The 23,249-nt window shown below is 32.0% G+C and overlaps 1 protein-coding gene across 4 annotated transcripts in view; it reads right to left on the bottom strand.

Moving 5' to 3' along the window:
- Rols (zinc-RING finger and ankyrin repeat domain-containing protein rolling pebbles) overlaps positions 1–23,249 on the bottom strand; it is a 38,438-nt gene that overhangs the window by 1,348 nt on the left and 13,841 nt on the right. Inside the window, exons 1-9 of one of the 4 annotated variants that reach the window (XM_074237554.1) lie at positions 21,902–22,439; positions 6,246–6,613; positions 5,007–5,094; positions 4,573–4,701; positions 4,218–4,442; positions 2,738–3,978; positions 2,186–2,626; positions 1,904–2,110; positions 3–1,742 (exon numbers count right to left, since the gene is read on the bottom strand). In XM_074237554.1, the coding sequence (XP_074093655.1) occupies positions 3–1,742; positions 1,904–2,110; positions 2,186–2,626; positions 2,738–3,978; positions 4,218–4,442; positions 4,573–4,701; positions 5,007–5,094; positions 6,246–6,613; positions 21,902–21,974 (4,512 nt within the window). In that variant the 5' untranslated portion in view covers positions 21,975–22,439. Of the gene's footprint in view, positions 1–2; positions 1,743–1,903; positions 2,111–2,185; positions 2,627–2,737; positions 3,979–4,217; positions 4,443–4,572; positions 4,702–5,006; positions 5,095–6,245; positions 6,614–21,901; positions 22,440–23,249 lie in introns of those variants that run through there. The other 3 variants (XM_074237553.1, XM_074237556.1, XM_074237555.1) reach the window with 3 other exon arrangements.

The following is a 23,249-nucleotide window of genomic DNA, read 5'->3' as shown; positions in this document are numbered from 1 at the left end:
ACATTCATTTTGCGCTTGCATCTGCTTAGGTTAAGCAAAAAGTTGAGCTTGAGTTGGTTAAAAGACTGTCGATGAAGTATAACATTTCCATGCTCCTGATTTTGAGCTCCTGATTCGTGTAGCAGCTCTGGAGATCCAGGGAATTTCCTTAGTGCATAGGCGTACCTGTGGGAAGCTTCTTTAAGCCTTCCTTTACGGTAGAGGACATTGCCGTCTTCCAAAAGTTTGTTCAGAAGAATAAGAAGAACATCAGGTTTGCCCTGAGCCATGGCCCAGGTAGCGGGACCAAGTTTGGCTCCTCTCCTCAAGAAACACTGAACAACTGGAATATTCCTGCAACCAATTGCACGATCCAGTGGCCTCATTCCATGGAGATCAACATGCTCAATGGCCGCTCCTCGCTCTAAGAGCAATTGGACCAACTTTGGATTTCCTTGAAAAGCCGCTAAATCTAAAGGAGTTCTACCAGTTTTGTCATTCGCACTGATGTCAGCTCCATGGTCAATAAGATTTTGAGCAGCAGCAACCCGACCTCTAACACAGGCCCATCCTAGAGCAGTCAAGCCTTCCTTGTCTGTGGCTTCCAAAATGGAGCCTTTTTCGAGGAACATGTCGATGAGGTTGGTGTGTCCTTCGCAAGCGGCCATCATCAGCGGAGTGCGGCCCATTGAGTCTCTCTGTTCCAGCAGAGCTGCCGCCTCGTCAAGATTCGTCTCCGTTGAAGTGGAGACTGAGGATTGGAGAAGTCTTTCAGCAGTTCCCCAGTGTCCTTCTCGAGCTGCTAGCATCAGTGGAGACAGTCCTTTTGCGTTGGTCGCTAGGGGACTGGCGCCACGAGCTAGCAAAGCTGACACTGTAGCAGTGGATCCATGAGCTGCGGCTATGGTCAGAGCAGTCTCGCCGATCAAGGTGTCTGGACGATCAACAGTAACCTCTGCCATGTCCAGAAGGTATTCCACTATCGCTTCATGGCCTTGAGAAGCTGCAGCGACTACCGCCTGCTGAGCAGCTTCTTCACGAGAAGTGTCAGAGGACGTGTCCTCAGGATCTTGATGAACCACCCAGTCACAAGCCAGAAGATAACCAACCACTGAAAGCCTTCCTTGGCGAGCTGCGTGAACCAACGGACACTGTCCCGCCATATCAGCGTGTCCCAGTGAAGCCCCAGCTGCTGCTAATCGCCTGACAACATCACAGTGACCTCTTGATGCTGCCAAAGACAAGGCCGTGCAACCTTGACTGTTTGTCAGCTCAACATCCGCGCCAAACTCCAGCAAAAGCGAAACCATTTCCACGGAACCCTCGTGGGCGTACATGCAAAGCACTGGAGCGTTCCCCAAGTACTCGGTTATGTGATTCGGTGATGCTCCTGCCAGCAGGAGCAGTCTTGATACTTTTACGTTGGGACTATAAATATTTCGAAGAGTACACAATGCTGATGAAACGCAGGTTGTTGAAGACGTGATCCACCAGGCTTGGAGATCACGCGATGGCCAGCTTGATGTTACACCTCGGTAAACATGAGCTTTAAGAACATGATGGCCCAGTTCCAGGACCCGGTCTCCGTCCAACGGAGCCTCCAGACGAGACAGACGGAATGCTATTGCGCTGTGACCCAGTCGGAGGTCACAGAGAAATTTTGTTGACTCGCCATCATCACGTCTGATCAACCATTCCCTGAAACTTGGGTGGAAGAACATGTACGTGTCATCCAACCGTTTTACAAGGAATCCAGAAAGCATCTGTAAATTAAGATTCAATATTAATTTACTGGATAGTAGACAAATTACAGCTTACGGAACTTACTTAGCAGCTTCCAAAGCAACTTAGAACATTAATTTATTTATTATCATGATTGTAGATTAAAATATTGGACTACTGAATGATTTTTAGTGAAACTTACTTTGAACCTCTGCAGAAAATCCTCCCATGAAACAAACTGGTCAGTGTACAGCGAATTAACAGAGTAGAAAATCTCTGGTAAGGTTAGCGGATAGAGTACAGCCAAACAAACGCCCAAAAGTGGTTGAATCTTCTCGAAGGATGTAGCAGTAGGAAAACGAAGATTGAAATGTAGCTGGAAGATTTGGGCCAGCGATACTGGAAGAACCTTAAAATAAAAATAAACTTAGGGTTGGATCCTCAACGTTGAAAATATATTGAATCATTGAAGCTGAAAGGATACCTTGTAGCTAGCGGATTTAGCGACGAGATGGCCACTTTCAATGAGATCAAGCGTGAGTTTGGCAAAGAGAAAGCTTCCGCCGGCTAACGACAGTAAATGTGAAGCGAATCGCGTCTGATTGGCGCCGCAGGAGGACTCCTTTCCATTAATGGAAGCAGTGACGTTCGCCTGTATCGCAGGACTCTGTATGCATCTGTAGTTTATGTAATCCGCCAAATCTCGCGATACATTGCTGCCGGCCGGGTCATTTACGTTCTTATCCAAGGTGAGCCTCGTGTAAGGGAACTGTTTCGCGCATTCACGCAGTTGAGTCCTTACAGTGCAGACGATTTTTAGCCAGCTGGGAAAGTTTGGAGCATGTCTTGTCAGGAATGAAGCTATCGTGTCACCCCGATCAGGGCGATGGTACTCGGCCTCACAGATAGCGTCAATCAGGATGACCTGCAATTACAAAAGCGACACAATTGTTAATAAAAGGAGGTCATTAGACACAATAATCGTTAACGAAGCTAAAATAAAATAAGTTCAATGGTTTTTTGTTTGTTAACGCACCATATTAACTTCTGGCAGTCTTCCAGACTTTCGGAGACTCAACATTGGTTCAATGATGCCACGCGACAAGGCTAAATCCGGATCAACGGTGCATTCTCGTTGCGAAAGAGACCCTTGAAGATGGGGCTCGGAAAGCAAATACTCGCGGTATGCAATCAATTGGGGTGCTTGGCACAATTGTGCAGCTAGGGAGTGAATGAGATCTGGTACAAGGCACGTACTATTATTGTCCGCCTGGCAAAAGTGATAAGCAACCACGTGGGCAGCTAATTGTCGGATCTTATCGTTTGTATTCTTGATACTCTGCTCAAACCCGGCGATTGGCATCTGCTTATCCGGCAGATCTTCGTCACATTCAGCTATTTCTGGGCTTAGAGATTGCTCTCTTCGTCGACCAAAGCAGCTGTACTCAACGAGCTGAAGAATCAAAGCCGTCTTACCGGTTCCCGGCGAACCGGTCACCAAAACTCCGGGACTAGAGCCTTTAACAACGGTCTCCAATTCTTTGAGCAGCCAATTTCTTCCAGTGAACAAAGGATCCCTTTCGATCAACGGTACTTCAAAGAACAAAGGCTTGAGGGTAAGTTGAGCTGTCAAGTGAGGAGTTACAAATCGTAATTTTGAATCAATTGGTTTAACATTTCCATTACGGGCGCTTCGTCTTGCGCAAGAACGACGCTTATTCAGAGCCGTGTTGTCATCTAGCTCTTGATGGGCAACATTTGAGTGACGGCGCGACGTCAGGGGACTCGAACTACTGCCATTAGAAAGTCCAGACACTGAAACTGACATCGACATTGACATGGAGGTTGATGCTGAAATGGAGGTCGATATCGAGGCTAAGCTTCCTGCTGAATCACAGTCACGTTTTCCTTTTATTTTGGACTTTCCTTTGGTTTTAGAGCTCGAAGTCCTCAACGCGGCGGCCACTTCCGCCTCGCTGGAGGTTCCGGTCAGAGTTGACACCGGGCTGGTGTTCGTCGACGCCATCGTCTGCTGGTCGAAGCTAGTTAAGCTGCTATAAGAGGTGTCGTGACCCCGCGGCTCCAAACGGGTCGCCGGTCTCACGCATACTGATGCTGAAGGAGGACGATTTGTTCCAGGAAAATCTGTCGTATCGACAGAAGAGTTTGTTCGCAAATTGTTCGAGCCCAGAAGTAAACCCAGTCGCATGTAGAGATCCGACTGCGAGGATTTACGGGTTTTTGTTGACAGTGGCTTTACATTTCCTCCTTCATCATCTGGAATCACAACAAATGGCTGTTATTTTTTAAATCAAGACAAATATTTATAATTCAAATTAATTATTGTTACAAATTATGGCATTCAGCAAACTCCACGATGCATAAAAACAAATAAAACTCCGCAAATGTTATACTCTGTGAAATTGAAACAAACAAGTGGGATAATTTTCATGCGAATTTATAATTTATAAAACAAAAAATAAATCAATCCACACGACGAGAATAAAATCTCCTGCCTGTTGTTCCACGATTGGATGCAAATTGCTGGCTGCCTGTAATGTCGGTGACATTTCTAGTTGGGGTCACGAGTCTTGTAAGCCTGTCATCTTTGGTTGGTGGATCAATAAGCTGGTTCAATCCATCATTGGCAGTCCCCTGGCTCGTGCTCCAAAGTGATTTTATCTTTCCGAGCACGACTCCCGGCCATTTTGATGTTTCTTCCCATGAATTTGTCATCCAAGCTAAGTTATTGTTTCATTATCAATTATTACATCATTATCATTGAGGATTATGACTCAAACCGAGTGAAAATCAATGAAAAGTAGACAAATAAATTACTAAAATAAAAATTAATGAATGATTAAAAATTACCTGACAGCGCTGATGGATTTTCAACATCAACGGGGCTACATTTTTTGACTCTCTGTGACGCAAACGGGCTGCGAAGACCTTTAGGATTGAGAAAGAATCTCCGCCGCTGGTTCGGTGGCGTTGGACAGCCTGACGGATCAAATCAAACAAAATAAAATTAAATTACAACTATAAATTTTGAATTGAGTAAATTAGATACCGAATGATCAAACCAGGCACCAGGCATCAGGTACCAGGTGTTGGATGATAAATTAACGCTCTCAACGGTACGGGATTTATGATAGATGCTTTCTACGCTCAAGTAAAGAGCAAGAGGAAGAAGAGGCTCATGATAAATTGACATGACGGCTGAAACCGGGGGGAGAAGGAAAAGCAATATCTAATCATCGGTAATTTAAAATAAATAATAAATAAATTATTATATTGATATTTACTTGCTGCCATATGTGATTTGTGCCTCGACGTGACCGACTCCGGCAGAACTGGTGGCTTGCCCTTAGGACCTTTCCCGACGTCTTGGCCCTGTTGTAAATGTTAAGCTTGAATTAATAAAATCTATCAGCACTCTCTTTTCATAAGGGGTAAAAATAAGTGGATTTATATTTAAAGTTTGATGTCTAGTGCTTGGTCATGCCAGCTTTTTGCTCATCAAGTGTTTTTGTGCAGGGTAATGTAAGCAGATGTGAGGATTGAGGTTGAAGATGCTGCTGGGATAAAACCTCAGTCCCTGGACTAGTCAATAAGTTCAAGTCAAGAGGCGTCATCGTCGTCTGAATTGAATGAATGGACCCGCCAACACCAACCGATCTCGTTTGCAAACTTTGTAAGGGGATTTACAATCGTAGGTTGAGCTGTTGAGGATTTAATGTCCTCATTGGATTATATAAAGCTTTCATGTACACACATACGAATAACGGCTGGATGGTAGACGGGAACGTGTAGGCGTATAAGTATTCACTTTTTAAATGTTGATGCGTCATTCAACGCCTTCAGATGGATATTCAGAGTCAGAATGAGTCTGGATAAGCTTTTTGCTCTTATTTGATTACCAAAAAAGCGAAAATTTCTTTGGGGAAAATTATTTTTTTCTTCATAAATTTTCAACGCAATATTTTTAAAGATGAAATATTCAATATTTATTTACAAGGTGTGAAGAATTTTTCTTTTTTTTTTTTTTTTTAGTGAAAATTAGATTAGAATTTCAGACTTTACTTCGAAAATCAAGTTTTTTTTTTTATTGAAAAATTCTTAATTAGCAAGTAAAAATCCAATTTTTGAATAGTTTTTTTTTTATGAAAAAACGGAAAAAATTTTTTATTTTGAAAATAAACTCTGAAATTTTAAATTAGATGTTAGAAAAAAAAAAATTGTTTCATTTTTCATTTAAATTCTAAACATTTTTCATTTTCGCAGAAAATTTGCGCGAAAAAATTTTTTAGAATTTTTCTATTGAAAAAATTATTATTTATTATATAAAAATTAAGATAAAAATTTCACATGTAGTAAATTTTTAAAACTACAAGTGCAATTTATTAAAATTATTTTTTTTGTTTTTATTTAAATTAATTAATGAAAAATTATCTGCTCATTCAAGCAACATAAAAAAATGGCCAATATTGAAGTTGAAAGCTTAACTATTATTATAATTAAAATAAATAACCAAGTCTACTTACGTGTGAACGGTACACGATGTTTGATCTTGAAAATTTGGACTTTGGGAGTGGACTGCTGCAAAGGGAATTAACCGCGGAGAGATCCTCGTTGTCATTCCAGTCGTCGATCGCGATCATGGATACCGGCTCGGAGGAGCTGAACCCGGTGTCGTAATGAGTGACATCTTCTCGGATTTGACGATCTGGAGCATCGTGCCGGCAAATGGGACAGGCCTCGCTCCGGAAAAGACAGGAGTAGCACCTTTCATGCCCACAGGAATCAATCAGCCGGCGTTTCTTGCCTTTATCAAATGGCATCTCGCAGGAGGGACATGTCGAGCCGGCTAGCATTCCTGTTGACTCCACCAGGGCGCGGATCTGGGCCAGATCTGTAAGTAAACAATAAATCTATTATATCGGAGACTGAGACTAAGGCTGAGACTGGTCAATGGGATAAAAGATCATTATTGTGGTACCTAGTGTGTTGTTAGCTTTGAATAATTGTCTTGATTGTTGGTATAGACGGTTTATTGTAAATTATAAATTATAAATATTATTTGTGGATGGTAGGAATTATGTTACAGTGTACAGTACTAGTGACCTGTTAAAAAATGACGGGGTCATTTACTTAAGTCTAAGTCTGAGTCTACTATACAGTACACAGAGGTTTATAATCCTCGAAAGACTTCTCACGATAGTATCAGAGCCTCGTGTAATTTATGATTTACGATCGAGAGGAGCCAGTACTTTCATACCAAACGACCAGCTAGAAACACTGTATTCCAACTTGTATAACTATAACCCTTTACTTTTATTCTATATATATATATATATATATATATATATATATATATATATATATATATATATATATATATATATATATATATATTTATACACGTGATCCATAAAATCCCGGAAGAAAACTGTTCTTAGAGTTATTTTGCTGGTAATGTCGATCGGCAAATTCGACAAGCAGTACTAGTACCACCACTCGATCCTTAATAAATAATATCGAGGATTATTTACTATTTTTTTAGTTTATTTGCTGAGCTATCGCTCGTTTTATCGCGCCTAATCCTAAGAAAATATTGCATCATTTTGCTAAAAATACGCGGTTATCTTTTTCATAGTTCTACCTCACCAAAACAAACTTATTATTTATAATAAATTTTTAACAACCTAATTGTTCATATTTTATGGCAGTAAATAAGTATTTTTATCATTGAAGAGTTTTTTTTTATAATATCTAAAGTATTACCAAATTAACACATTTTTTAAGTTATACTATTAAAGTGGAGTACTTTAATTTTAATTTTACTGATTAACTACTGGATCATTTTTCAAATTCTAATTGGAGTTATAAATCAAGAACATTTAAATTTTGTGACAAATTTAGAAATTTTTTACTGTATTATTTAATTTTTTATCATGAAATTGTTTTTACAATTTTATAACTTTATCCAATATTGTATAAAATAACTCCTTATTTTGCAGAGGGTGATTTTTTAACATTTTGATGTAGCAATAGTTCAATTGTAAATTATTTGAATGATCCAAACCAAGATATTAAATATAAAATTAAAATATTGACCTCAAAAGTCAAGTAGATTAATTTTGATGATTAATGACAGGATCATTTTTCAAATTCAACTTTGATTTTTGAAATTCAGCGGTAGATTTCAAAATTTTATATCAAATAAATTTCACAATAAATTTTTGTAATTTCTTGCCTCTAGATTGAAAAAATTCAGAGTATTTTTATCGATGTAAGATTTATATGGAGTAAAAGTATATTGATGTTGTTAAATTTTTATTGACCTTTGTGTATGTTCCAGGTAAGAAGAGAATTTGTGAAATAGCAGTGAGTAATAAAAAATATTCGATTTAAATTCGATTTATGTAACATAAATTGATTTATTAGGGACAAATTTTCTTAACTTTTAAGTATTATATTCTAGTAGTATATCCTTGTAACAGAGGAACTACATCAGGTAGATTTAACCTTTATATTAAATGAAAACAATTGTTAGAATTTCTTAATATAAAATAAAAAAATAAAATAATAAATAGGAGATCGTTAGTGTGCACCGTTAAGTTTTTTGATCTCGAACTTTAGCAGGCTCTATTATAGAATAATGTTTTCTCCCTGCAGACCGTAGACTGGTAGATGGTATTCTCCCTTTAGACTGGCAGATCTTTAGCTTTGAGTCGAACGAGTACTGAGCGGAGATTAAAGAGAGAGAAAGAAGAAAAATAGCTCGTTAAAATCCTCTTGCAATGTGTCTGCAGTTGTAGACTACTAAGAGTAAAATATATTGTCTGGTACCCGCCCAACTACAGACTAAGACTAAGAAGTATTGTAGTGCAACTACATACACAAAACTTAGCATTCGAACAACACGATTAAATATATTAAATATATATACAAGCGAATGTTCGACCTAAAGCCAAAGCAATACATTTGAGTTGGAGTTACCTACCACCTGTTCGCTCGTTTCTATTTTCCAACTCAAACTTAACTCTCTACTTTTAAATAAAACTCAAACTTAACTCTCCTTTTGTATTTATTCCCTTCTTCAAACCCGTACTGTCTATGTCAGGCTTTACCGATCTTTTGTTGTAGGTTGTGGGTTAAAAATTTATATGTACGCTTATACTTGTATACTTATGCTTAGGCATTCCCACGTTTGCTTTAAAAGATTCAATGCGTAGATGTAGATATAAATCTTAATGTATCAAATATATTTTAGTGTATGTAACATAATGTCTTAGGAATTTGTATGATCGTTTAGATAGACTGACAGGCGCCGGAGGTAATTACAAACCTTTCTAGTAACCTTGTGTTATATTTATGGGTTGCGTAATTTTTATTCAACTGGTTCTGCTATTAGTTCGGTTTCATTAAATGGATAGGAGAAAATTTATTTATTCCCTCTCCTTTTGTTTCGATTTTATGTAAGGTGTTTTGTATTTTTATTTTATGTTCACAAATTTTTTATTCAAACTTTGTCACGTCGATTTATTAACTCGTTGCGCTTGAAATCAAAGAGCAGTTCTTTTTGTTGTGCCAACTGTCAATATTTCGCGATCGTTATCACAAAAACCGCTGCACCAGAAAGATTCGAATCAGCTGTTTTTTTGCCGAAAAGTCTATATTATCTTTAATTCTTCGGTAAGCGTCTCAATTCCGGCGAAATCTTGACATTTTTTTCGTGAAATTTAGCTCAATTTTTGTCTAATTAACAAAAATAATAAATTAATTGAAAATATAATGACTATATTATTATTAGTAATGGAATTTAACTCAAATGATCCGTTTTGTCAGTTGATATTCGTGCACATGTTTTAAAACAGGCTGATTTCGAAAAAGGCAAAACGCAACTTGGTTACAGTGATATTACTTCGTCAGTAGTAAGTACCAAGAACAAGAAGGAGGAGGTCGAGACGAGTGCGTTGACCCATGCCAGGTCTTACGGTAACCCGCAAGAAAACAACTGGATATAACATTGTTGATATAACATTCTAAATGACTTTCTGCACTCCATTAACTCAAAACTGTATAAACACTATTTAAATCTTCGCGCCATTTAATTCAAAACGAGCCCGTTAGGCGGCTACAGCTTCTCGCACCCAAAAATTCCTTTCTGGTGGGTATATATACAGTCGGAGATAATGGACACGTACGTCTGATCAAAAGCAGCTGTCTAACGCGCTCTATTTATTCGCAGATCGTTAAAGATTAATCTTTTATTTAAAGTTCTCTGACGGACATTCACGTGCATTCAACCGAATTAAAAATCCCGTAAGTCTTTTTATTTATTACCCTTTTCAATCTTTTTTTTTTTTTTTTTTTTCGTAGGGATTCAAAGGAGAGATGATCAAGTCTTAATTTTTTTTATTGGTATTTTAGATTTAGTGATTAAATAAAATTGAAATTCTGGAGGATTTTTATTGCAAATTATTTTATTTCACGGCGAGTTTACGATATTGATCATGAAAATTTGTAAAATAAATTTTTTAATCTGTTTTAAAGCCGTTAAATATAACAGAGTGAAATTTTAAATACTGACTAATAATTTCTTATTTATAATTGACGACTAAAACTGTAATTTTATTGAACAAATTATATTATGCAACATATTTTAATTTGTATATTTCTGTCAAGTAGTAATTTTTACAGTTTACAGCTAAAAGAAATTTAAACAGAATAAAATTGTTTTTAATACAATTAACATTTTTAAATTGTAAAATTAACTAATTAAATAATTGTTATAAATTTGGTGCTAGATAGAATTAAAAAGTTACAGTATGAATTATTTTATTAAAAAAAAAATTTCTATAACTGTGAAATAAAAAAATGACCACGAAAATTTTTCATTAGCATTTCTGAAATATTTTTTTTTTTAGATTCTCACTTTTATCATCAAAGCTACTAATAAATTCTTAAAAGCAAGACTCAGATTTTCGACATAGAAGTCGTTAATTCGATCCATTAGTATCTTATTATAAATCCTCCCGCAATTTACAAGACCCGTATCTAAACTCGAATTCACCACAAGAGGATAAAAATTTATTACAACCAACAAGTAAAAAATATCGAATAAAATAATATAAGTGAAGAAGAATAGCTTTGAATAGTTTGTACGTAAAACGTCTCTCGATAAGGCTGATAATGATAACGAACCGGCGCCCTGGTATTCCGGAGTAGGAGATTAAGCAAAGAGAATCCGTGTTATGTGTAGCGTATTAACTGGTATAGGGGACTAGTGAGTAAGACTGCACAGTGAAGAGATAGGAAGCCCAGATTAATCGAAATTGATACCGACGTATCCTCTTATATAAATATATACCTATATAAATAACATTTGAGCGGTGTAATCTTTGACCTGAAGAAGAAATCGGATTTTAATTTTATGTCCCAAGTCCTATGGCTCCTGGATAGCATCGATAGTAAGCTACGACGCCATTAAAGCTACACTCCGATCGGCAAGGGGAAGAAGAAGAAGCAAAAAATAATTTACAATAAATATACATATATAATTTATAATATATGTGCGCTTACGCTGAGAGCAAGGTCTTGTTATCGTGGCTCGTAAAATACCCGATTGGAATTGACGCTCATAAGAAAGCGAGATAAGTGTGACTATTTGTGTGCTCACGGTTTAGGTCGGGCTCTTACTCTTAACTTCTGCTTGTCTTTATGTGTGTTGTGTTATATTACACGGTACATATAGTACCATTACTTCCACACATTACAACATATAAATGTGTATATTTATTCCTCGTTAACCATCACCATAACATACATTTAACTATTTTGTATTATATCCAAGACAAGTGGAACAGGAAAGATTGTTTATTCTCAAAGTTATATTAACAGAGTTTAAACTCGCATTTTTTTTTTATTTTTTTGCTATGTAATGATCAATTGGAAAATAATACTCGTGTATATTTATACTTAATATTTGTGTACCTACATCCTGTATAATGTACAGTGCTGAAAGGATTCCATAGATCAACAGCTAATAGCTAATGTGTATTTGTATTTATATATTAAGTGAGGCCGAAGTTATTAATGGATTTGCTGAGTAGATGAAAATGTCCGAAGATAAATCTCCAATCGACGTACACCGATCCAACGCAAATTATTATTATTGTTATTATTTATTGGAAGGCATATTGACATAGTTAGAGGCTAATATTGACCCTGACCTATGTCATAAATAATAAAACAAATATACGGGACCCGAAGCTGCCTCCAGTCAAGTGCAAACATTTTTTTTTGAGACTATTAATCATTACTTTTAATTTATTGTTTTATTGATTTCAATCGAGTGTCGGAATTTTTTGAAATTTCTTATTATTATTATTTTAATTGCTTTTATTGAAGAAAGTTCAATTGCTTCCGTATTATTTATTATTTTTGACGGATAAAAGGCAAAAATTAGATAAAAAATGCAAATTAAAGAGTTTATAAGAATTATTATTATTTTTCTGATAATTAGATTAAAGTTTTAGAGTTTATTTTGAGAATTAATTTGTTTCTGTCGAAAAATTCTTAATAAGCAAATAAAAATCGACTTAATAAATAGTCCTCTTACCGAGAAATAAAAAAAATCTTTTTTTGCCAATTTAATTTTTAATTTTGCAAAAAAAAAAACGAGAAAAAATTTTTAGAACTCTTGGCTGATAATTTACGATTTTTTTTTTACCAAAGCCCGAAATACTTAACTGGTTAGTACAAAGCCAAGTGGTTGATTCCGAGGGTCCCGGGTTCGATTCCCGTCTGTAGATAATTTATGAAAAAATGAAAAATCAAAATACGGAGTTTTACGAGCATTGATATATATTATATATATTGTGAATGGTAAATTTATAAAAAATTTATGGATTGGATTTTTTTATAGCGATAAATTTAGCAAATTTAAAATAAATAAATTTATCGGAGAAAAGAAGATGCAGCAGAAGAAAATATTTAAAAAGGAGATAAAGCAAGAAGAAGAAGAAGAAGAGTAGTTTATTATATATTGTGTAAAAAGGGGAAGAAAAAGAAGAATATAGAATTGCGTGACTAATAACTGTTAATAATAATTCTCATGGAATTTACTTGAGTAAAAAGATACAAGAGGAATTGATCTGGCTTATTAACTTGGATTAATATAATAGTGCGTGTACCCATACACCATATATATATGTATATGTATATAAATATTGTAAACGCGGTACTTTTTACCGGCACTCAGACAAGGGCCTCTGGATCTATAATGCATTTAATTTGAATTAAATAGATTCATAGCTACTAATTTAAATTCCCTTTTCCTTCTATATTAACTAAGCTTAACATTAACTATTAAAACCGTGTAATTGATATTACTTGCTTTGATTCTTCGTCTAATTTCTCACATTTCATTATTTTAAGAGTCTAATGTATATGGTACAGCTCGCATTTGGTTCAGTATAAATTAATGTGTTGTATATTATGTCAAAAACTTGTTCTACATCTTGATAAGAAAATCGATTCATCGTAGGTCCACCGGAGGTTTTAATTTAATGAATCGAGTATTAACTTGTATTTAAATATAAGTAGATATATATTGTATATTGGTGCTGCAGTGGTTATATAAAAGAAATGGGAATGAGAACGAAATAAGATTTCTCGTTTCGCGGTTGATAATTAACCAGTTGGAGGTATATAATTTTGAGGCAGTTAAATCTTTCGCAGTTGAACGCCTTTGTGAATGATTATTACAAGTGTGCTAAGTGTCCACTAAAAGTCCTTATCCTGTAAGATAATATTTTTTAGGTTGTAATTACCTTCTAAATTAAGACGTTAAATTGCTGTTGATTTTGTTCACTTGGTAATTGTTAATTAGTTTTTTTAATAATAATTATAATGAATTGTCAGATTTGATGGATTATATCCAGTACAGTTACTGTACTACAGCATACGTTTTTTATACTGAAAAGTATACTTGAAGATTTGTAGATGATTATTTGGAAATTAAAAATTGTGAATTTATTTCAACTTGAGTAATTTTTAAATTATTTTTTAACTTAAATACTTGAGTGTGATCACGAGTTTTAAGCTCAGGCCTTTTATAAATTTTTAAGTAATTTTTGAAACTCTAATTAATTTTTTATTTGAGTTTTTGAGTTCATTTTTACTCAAATTATCTTACCTCAGAAATTTAAGTCTTTTAATTCACAATAAATTTTATTTTGAATTTTAAGTTTACTTTTCAGACAATTTAAAACTTAAGAGAAGGTTTTGAATCTTCAATCTTTTTTATAATTTTGTTATCATAAATTCTGAGTTTATTTTTGGTAATCAAAATTATTTTATTTTATTTCATTCTTTTACAGCCTCTTAATCAATTTTTAGACCTAAAATCACTTTTCTTTTGAGTTTTTGAGTATTTTTACTTCAAATTGTCTTATTTAAAAAATTTGAGTCTTTTAAAACTTACAATTGACTCAATTTTGAATTTCAAGTTCAATTTTGAGACAATTTCAGACTAACGATCAGTTTTTGATTTTACCATAAACTCTGATTTTATTTGTGGAACTCAAAATTACTTTTTCCGCAATTTAAACTTATATTAGTCTCTTTCAAGCTCTAAATCGTTATTTTTGGAACTGAAATTACTCAACCGCAAATTTCGAGTCTACTATAATCCCTATAATCACTAATTTTGAGTCTTGATCCCTTTCGAAGTTTAAAATCCGTAATAACAAACATTGCGTTTTGCGTTTCCGTGTCCTAAAAAAATATACCAAACTAATAAAAGCGTGTTAAAAAATCCCAGTTTATTTAAGAAGCAAATTACTTCCGTGAATTCTGACCCATTTCAACTGAAAATTACTCAATCATTTGTGTTTCGTAAAAAAGAACTTTCAAAATTGAAAAGTTTTGAACCTTGGCAAAAAGGATATGTTTAAATTAAATTTCTCATGCTCGTACTACTGCGCTGTAAAATGAAAAATTCAAAAAATAAAAAAAAACAACCTGTAATAATTTACAAACAAGTCTCATAAATAAATTCCAAAAAGAAAAAATCTAAAAAGTACCGACAGCAATTTAGCTACTACTAAATAAACGAAAGTGTCTAATTCTAATGCACGAAGACTGTCAGGTGTCAAGTCATCACAAATTTGCCCTTCGTATTATCCCCAAGGTTTCACACCAACTGCTTGTATCACACAGCTAATACCGACAACTACAACTACAAGCTCATAAAATGAGTACAACCTAAACAGGTTTGGTTCCATGACCAGAGACGTTTCGAGACGATGCACCCGACTGGATGTGAAAAGGAACAAAAATAATAATAAAAAAACCGAAAAAAAAAAAAATAAAGAATAGAACCTGCGTCGTGGCGTCTTGTCCTCTGTTCAGTATCCACGAATCTCAGCACTTCTGGAGAGTCCCTGTACCTCTGTAGGTATACACTGCCATTTACATTTCATGCTGACCTGCCTATGCCGTTTCTCATGCTTTAAAGTAAATAATAAATAATATTCCGATCCAAGTTAAATCTATGCAAATCTATTATTCTGTTTTCAATGGATAGAAATTTTTTCCCAGTCTCGTACTCAGCGGACCAAAAAAATTATATTATATTATTATAATGTAGTATATGAAAGCTTGAGCACTTCCTAGAAGACTAATTGTACGCCGACACTTGAACGCATCACCAGATCATTAGTTAAGGAATTTTTATTATTTTTTTTTTTTTAAATTAATTATTTTTAGTTTGAAAGTAGTTTTTTTTATGAACGAATTTGTCACGACTAATGACGGTAATTTATAAGTTAGATTTTAGAAATCGGACCTGTGAGTCTGGGTTTAGGAAGCTATTATATTAAATTATTTTAAGCATAATGTTTATTGCAAATAATTTTTAATTTTTTTTTTTTAAATATATAAAACCAAAAATTTTTTTATAAAATTTCTTTTATTTTCTAATTTATATTTTTTGAAATTAGATCATTTAAAAAAAACTTTAATTTAATTCATTTTAATAATTAATTGAAAAAAAAAAGGTTTTTTTTTTCAAAGTTGAAATTTTGATCATTACCCAAAATATTTTTGTGTAATTTCAAAATTACCTTTTATTAAAAATTCATTAAATTTAAATGTCCTCAAAAATTAATTTCTTCTAAAACTTAGAACTTTTTTTCAACTTAATAAATATATTTCCATAAATAATGGCTTCTATAATTGAAAAAATTGATTTCTATTCACCAAAGTTGATTATTTTCAGTGATGAGTAGAAGAATAAATTAAAAAAATAACCGAATTTGTCACGTCTAATAACGGCAATTTATAATTTTTTTAGAAATCACAGCCGAGGGTCTATCTGGGTTCAAGTATTGTAGTATAACATTACGTCTTTACAATTATTTTGAATTATTTGGAATGGTATAGGTCACTCATCGCAGAAGAAGATGATGAAGATGATGATGATTGTGATGAAGAATCGAGGCTTTCGATCAGCTTTCACCGTTATATTACTTTACAGATGTATTATGCCCATATTACAATGCCGAGTGTTATATTTGTGTATTATATTTGTAAGTGTATTTAAAACGTCAGCTTTTTTAAAAGAGTAAATATGTTTTTTTGGTCTCTGAGTCACGAATCGATTTGTAACGTGTCCAGTTGGAGATAATCGATGTGTGGGTTTACACTTGAGACGGATAAAAATAAATATCGGTGATGTCTCAGTTATGGAGATCCCGATTAAAGAGAGAGCAAGCGAGACAGCTTGATTTAAAGATGCGAATCTTTTATTTCTGAATTCATTTAACAGTTCCTCTACCCTTTTATTTTTTCAACTCATTTTTCGACTCTGTTAATTTAATATAAATATTTAATTACTCTTACTCTTATTCTTATTATTCAGTACTCTGTTCAAAGGTTGACTGTGTCTGTGAAATTATAATCCTTTTAATTATATGCATTTTGTTATCTCACTTTTTTACGCTTCGTTGTTTTTGAATCACCATTTTTCGCAGAAACTAATCGAGATAATTATACACGTTTTTAAATTTAAATTACTTATTAAGATAAAAATATTAATGGTAATTTACGTTTTTTTTCTTTAACTTTTAAATTAGCTTTAAATTTATTTTTTATAATAATTTATTCCTCGCAAAAATATTCAAAAATTCATCTTATTTAAAATTAAATAAAAATAATTTTTGTTATTTTAAAACTGCTCGTAAAATATTAAGAAAAAATGTTTCAACAAAATTTATTACTTTTTAGGTAGAATTAATTGTTTTCAATTTATTAAAAAAAAAAAAAATTTAACGATATTATTTCGCAAAATTAATAAAAACTTCCAGTAGACAAGACCATAACAAAGTAAATTTTTTATTAAATTTTTCTGCTAAAAAATAATAATCATAGAATTATACACTGAAAATTTTTTCTGTTAGTATTAAAAATTCCTAATTTAATTAATATTAAATTTGTTGCAGTTATATTAACTAGTTAGTTGGTTTAACAAATTTTCTTGTTGAACTAGCTAAAAAATTTTCTCAAAATAATTAATTGTAACGGTAATAAAATTATTTTTTTATGCTAACAAATTTATTTTTTTAAGGCAACAAATAAATTCTGTTATTTTCCCAAAATTAGCTAAGTAATGATAACAAATTAATTTAGTTGTAAATTTGTTACTACAACAAATTTTTCTGTAATTCTATTTTCTATTAACTTAACAAAATTATTTTTATGGAGTGAAATATTAAAAATTTTTTTTTTTAATTATGAACTTTTGTGCAGTAATGTTTAGATTAAATTTATAAATTTTGCACTGTTAAAAAAAAATTCTTTAACTAAAAAATTTTTCAGGATTTTTTTTTTTCTTAAATCAAGTTTCTTTTTCCGATCAGCGTAAGAAAGAGCAATTAAAATTTAAACAGAAAGGAAAACTACCAATCCTAGTAGAAAAATTTTTTACATAAATTTCTAACTCGACATAATTGTACCGGAAGCAATAAAATAATGTTATGAATGTAAATAAAAAAAAAATGACGAAATGGCAATCGTGAAAAAGTATACTGAATATATAAAATATAAAATCTGTGCTATAAATTAATTACTTTAATCCAGAAAAAGTTTAGGCGATAAAAAGTGTGTCGAGGAGATAAAAAAGTATGAATTGAAGTATATAATATATAATATATAGTATATAAAGTAGTATGAAGTTTCATATATAAAAATAAAATAATTTAGTGTCTACTTAAGACATTAGCGGATAAAAAAAAATGTTAGTCAGAGTCTGAGTGAATATCAAAAGAATAAAAAGATAGAGCAGAGTAAGGAGTAATATAACGAATCGTGACTTTCGATCTTGAGCTTTCACTGGATGAATGATTTCATTGGAGATGTTCGCACGGCTCTCGAATCGATTCGTCACGTGCCAGTGCCGATATATCGATTTCCTCTACTTCTCAATAATAATCTCCATTACAACAAATACAAATTATTTTTGAATTTTATTTTTTATTTTTCTCAAAATTATTTTATTTTATAAAATTAAATCCAGGTTACCGAGGTGACATAACACCAAATTAACGTCATATCTGTTGTATAATGGTTTGTTGAGTCCCTTTATCCTTTTATTTGTATTTATACATAATACATATTATGCTTGTGTACAATCTTATACTTGAGGGGCTTTTATTTTTTATAAATAACAAAACCGGTCTTTAATCACTCGCTGTGATTTAATGCCGTCTCGTGCACAATGTTAAGGGTCATTATCTAAATTAGTTGAGTTTTACTATCTTTTAGTTTTTAGGTTTTAACAAAACTATTTTATATAAGTTATCTTTCAGTTTTTTACTCATTATAAATTATCATTATACATCCCTAAACATGATAAATAAAGGTTAAGGTAAATATTATCGTTGTTAAATTTACCGAAAATATTTAAGTTACTCATGAATTATTTATTAAAAAAGTAATCTTAGAAAATTTTTAAATATCTCTGCAATTTCTTTAAACTTCTTTACGATGATTAAGTTACGAGTTATTTAAAAATTTTTATAATTAACCATTTAATAGAAAAAATTTTAAATAATTACCTTGAAATTTTCCACAATATTTTTTTTTACTTTTAAATTATTTTATGAAGTTTATAAAAAATATCTCGAATACTTAACCGACGTTTTTTAAATCGAGAAACAAAAAAAATATAATATTTATGTTTGTTTTTAAATAATTATAATGGTAGACCACCTGTTGGCAAGCAATTAAGTGCTGCAATTGAGGCGCTAATTTCTGGAGCGTGACGGCCTAAGTCCTTTAGGACGCAGGAGTGTTATTACTCTTAAATGTTATTTTTAAAAAAATATATATTTTTTTCTTATAATAATAATAATAAAGGAAATATTAAAATTTTTTAACCGATTGATAATAATAACATTGTTCTTTTAAATAAATATTTAAGGTCGTTTTTGTAGTAACTAGATAATGAGAACTACTAAAGACGGTGTATCTCCAAAAAAACTGGAGATAGCCCTATAGTATTACACTCTTTTGTAGTGAATTTATTAAATTACAAGTTTTGATTCTTTTGATTTTTTCCAAAAATCAATATTTCAGGAGTTATGGTCTTTTTTAAACTAACTAGATAATAATTTTTCATTTATCACTATATGAGCAATGTGAGCATTACTTAAATTACTTTATCTCTTTAAATATTAAAGATAGCTTTATAGTACCCAAACATTGTTAGTAGGAAATTTTGTAAGCTACATTTTTGGTTTCTTATAATTTTTTTATAAAATTAATATTTCAGAAGTTATAGCCATTTTTTAAGTGTGACCAAAATGATTTGCGACTTTAATTAAAAATCAAATTAAGACATTATTTCAGGATTAAAAATTAGGGACACGGTTGACCCTAAAGGCTTTGGCTTTCCCTGCAACTTCCTGCTAATTTTAAACTGAAGTGCTTAAAATTGTACTTATTACGTTTTTGAACTTTTCGAGCTCAAAAATATAATTTTCGTGCATCTTATTTTCAGAATGAAAAATTACTGAATAGTAATTAAAATTTTGAGTCGCTTTATATCATTATGAATCATATTTTGAGAATTTAAAAATAATCGGTAGTATTCAAAATTTTCAATCATCTTAAATCCTAATTAATAATATTTTTATTTTTAAGATTTACAAGCATTTAACAGTATTTAACAGAATTTGAATCATATTTTCAGGATTGAACAGCATTCATGAGGATATAAATTTTTTTTAATTCTATCAAATTCTTTTTTTTAATCAAGGAATATAATAATTAAAAAATTTTGATTTTTAACACAATTTTAATTAGATTTATATAAAGATGTTATTGTTTACTGAGTAAAACTTTTTTTCGGTAACCGAAAAAATAATAATAATAATAATAAGATATGAAGTATGACGAATATTGGATTTTTATCTGTCAAAAGTTTAAAGAATGTGAATCATTAATGGGTAATAAATGAGTAAATTATCTATGAATTTTTACACTTTCTCTTATTTAAATCATTCGGCCCGGAAATTTGATTTCAATTAATCATTATTTAAAAGTTTTAAAAATTTATATAAATATTACTCTATTGGTTATGAGTTATGATCATAATGATATATAAATATTGAATATGTGAGAATATGTAAAACTTTTTACGCTCAATGTTACAAATACACCTGTGAATAATGTCTAAGAAAACAGGTATTTCATCACGGTGAACACGTCACTTTAAAAAGTCTATTGGAATTTAAAAACAGCCACAGTCAGTCTTAGTATGATAATATTATATCTAATAGCGAGCCGATGAGTCTTTGTCATGTTTTTAAATAATCTACGTGTATGTTTATGCTGGTTACTCCTTGATGTAATATGTATTATGTATTGGAAGTTTAAAGACTTAAATGTGCGATTTTATTTGCTGCTTTTTTTTTTTTTTTAATTGTGTAATAATTTTTTGCAAATCTTTTTTTTATTTTAGTTTTATTTTAGTTTTAATTTACAATACACATAAGACATTTTTAGAAAAATATTTGCAAACTTGACAACCATTTTTTATGTTTTTTAACAGACAGGTATATAATACTAAATTTTTTTTAACACTTTTTAAAGTTTAAGATCATTTTTCAGGATTATTTCTACTTTCACACTGTTGGTGTTGAAAATTAGTACACCAAGAGGCCATTTATTTTTAGTGAGGTAGATTTATAATTTAGATATCAAAATGAAATTTTAAATTAATTGATCAATATATTTGAAAAGATTTTATCACGTTGAGATAAGAGTGAAATTTGACTAATTAGATTCTATTTAAAATTTTTAAGAGATTAATAAATAATTTATGTCATATGATTTTTGTTATAATAAATTTAATAAAATATTTTTCACACTAGTTAGGCTTGAAATTTTTTCAATTTCAGTTTTTTTTTTTTCGCATTGACTCAAACTTTTAATCAAAATCTAACAATTATCGCTCCAATTTTCGACACTAAAAAATTTCAAACGTATCTCATAGTGAAAAAAAAGTAAATTTGATTTTGACAAAAATTCATTAACGAAAAAAATTATTTTAAAGAGTTTAATCATCTTGAATAAATTGAAAAAAATTCTTGAACTAAGAAAATTCTGCTATTTAACTTTAAGTAAATATTCCTTGATTAAAGAGAATAAAATTCCTCAGAATGATTTTGTTGTTAAAAAAATCAATTATATTTTTATCTTTGCAGGTATAATAACAAAAAAAAAAAATAAAATTCTTGATGTACCACAACCGACTTATTTAAAATTGACATTTGGGATTCCTTGGTCTTCCGCCAGTAATAAATATAGCGTCCCAGCACCGAGTAATTGAATAGAATAAAATAAAACGGTAATGAGTATTGTTAGGGGTAATATAATCCTGATAAGCACACCTAGGTATCGTTGGAATTGGAACCTCAGGCGCCTGATTGTCGGGACTGATGCTAGCCCACGAGCATTACCGGTATAAGACCAGAGAGTACTCTTGTATTTATATTTTTATTTTTATCCTCCGAATGGTAGTTTTAATGCCAAGAGTGAGAAGAGCGCCTGGAATTGAATCTGGGATTTTTTCCTCGGAATGAGAGGAGCTAACCGCGATGAAGAAGAAAGAAAATCACACACTCACCAAGAACCGAATGACTAAGACCGGATCCAGGCCGCGGAGGCGAACACCTTCTCATCCTGTCTGGAGGCGCCATACCTTCCTTATTTTTTTAGCGAGTATTATATATGCTTCTCTTCTTTTCTCTTCTTCTTCTTTATATATTTATATGAGAAGAGATGAGCAGAAGAAGAACACTTGGAAGCTAAGACTCAACTTAAATCCAGTAGCAGAGTTGTCAGCACTCCTCCCGTCTCATCGTTCACCTCCAGATCACTCCGGGCATCCAGTCACGTTTTAACTTCCCACGAAAGATATTTATGGATTTAGGAACAAATATAAATATATTTCATCTTTACAAGTTGTTTATTTTTATATTTTTAATTAATATTTAATATTTAATATTTAATATTTAACACTCGCACTTGAACCACTTAAATAAATCCTTGGGAGCCATGGGCGTGTTTACAATATTTAAAGCTGGCAAAAAAAATTTTTATTTTGGCAAAGTTTCAGCGGAAAAGAAGAAGAGATAAAAAATGAGAAGTGTACGGTAAGAAAGCCCGCGGCAAACTGATTGCTGGTTGCTGCTGTGAGTGCGAGTACGAGGGATAGGAGGGTACGGACAGAGTCGAGTAAGTGAAGAACCAACTGGCGGTAGAATGGGGCCCGGTTGTATTATATATACTTCAGCGTTTCACGCTGAGAGTACGATATTACAGTGTTCAGTATTACACTCACATATATAAATATACTTAACATTTAAGCTAAATGTTGCTTTATTTTGCTTGTTGTTTATTGTCGCTGATATGACAATGATAAGGAATTGTTTTAGTGCTTAATTGGCTTTTCGGGGAGATTTTACGGGTTTTATGCTTCGAAAATTATACTTTTAAGATTTTAGGTGTATTGGTGGTTGCTTTTAGTCTTGTTATGGAGCAAGTGGGCCAAAAGTTCGAGAATTAAATGAGGATGAGGTTGTTTTATTTATTTATAAGTGGATTGATGTACCCCCATGGGTACTCACGGGAAAAAATACGATATGTTTCATGGGTTAATGTCAGTCTGACGAGCAAGTACTTGCTCCGCTCGACGTTTCCTTATCAGTAGAGTGACATTAGAACGTTTTTATTTGTCGTTTGTGGATGTAACGATAAGGAAAAAACAACAAAAGAAGTTTTTTAAAAATTATTTTGTTGTCTTTTTTTATGGGATGGGTTTTTTTTTTTTTTAATTTTGAGCTTTGAAAAAAATTTTTGGAAAAAAAGTACGAACTTTTTTGTCCATTGCAAAGAATTATTTAAATTTGAAAAAATTTTTAAGACATTTGTTTTGATTTAAGTGAATTTCACTTAATTGAAAAATTGGCGTC

This window comes from Cotesia typhae, unplaced genomic scaffold (assembly GCF_013202065.1).
Source record: "Cotesia typhae breed Kobodo isofemale line unplaced genomic scaffold, CoteBio_Ctyphae contig_22, whole genome shotgun sequence".
NCBI lineage: Eukaryota > Metazoa > Arthropoda > Insecta > Hymenoptera > Braconidae > Cotesia > Cotesia typhae.
The sequence above is the reverse complement of the archived record's forward strand: the minus strand, read 5'-3'. Positions and strand labels throughout refer to the sequence as shown.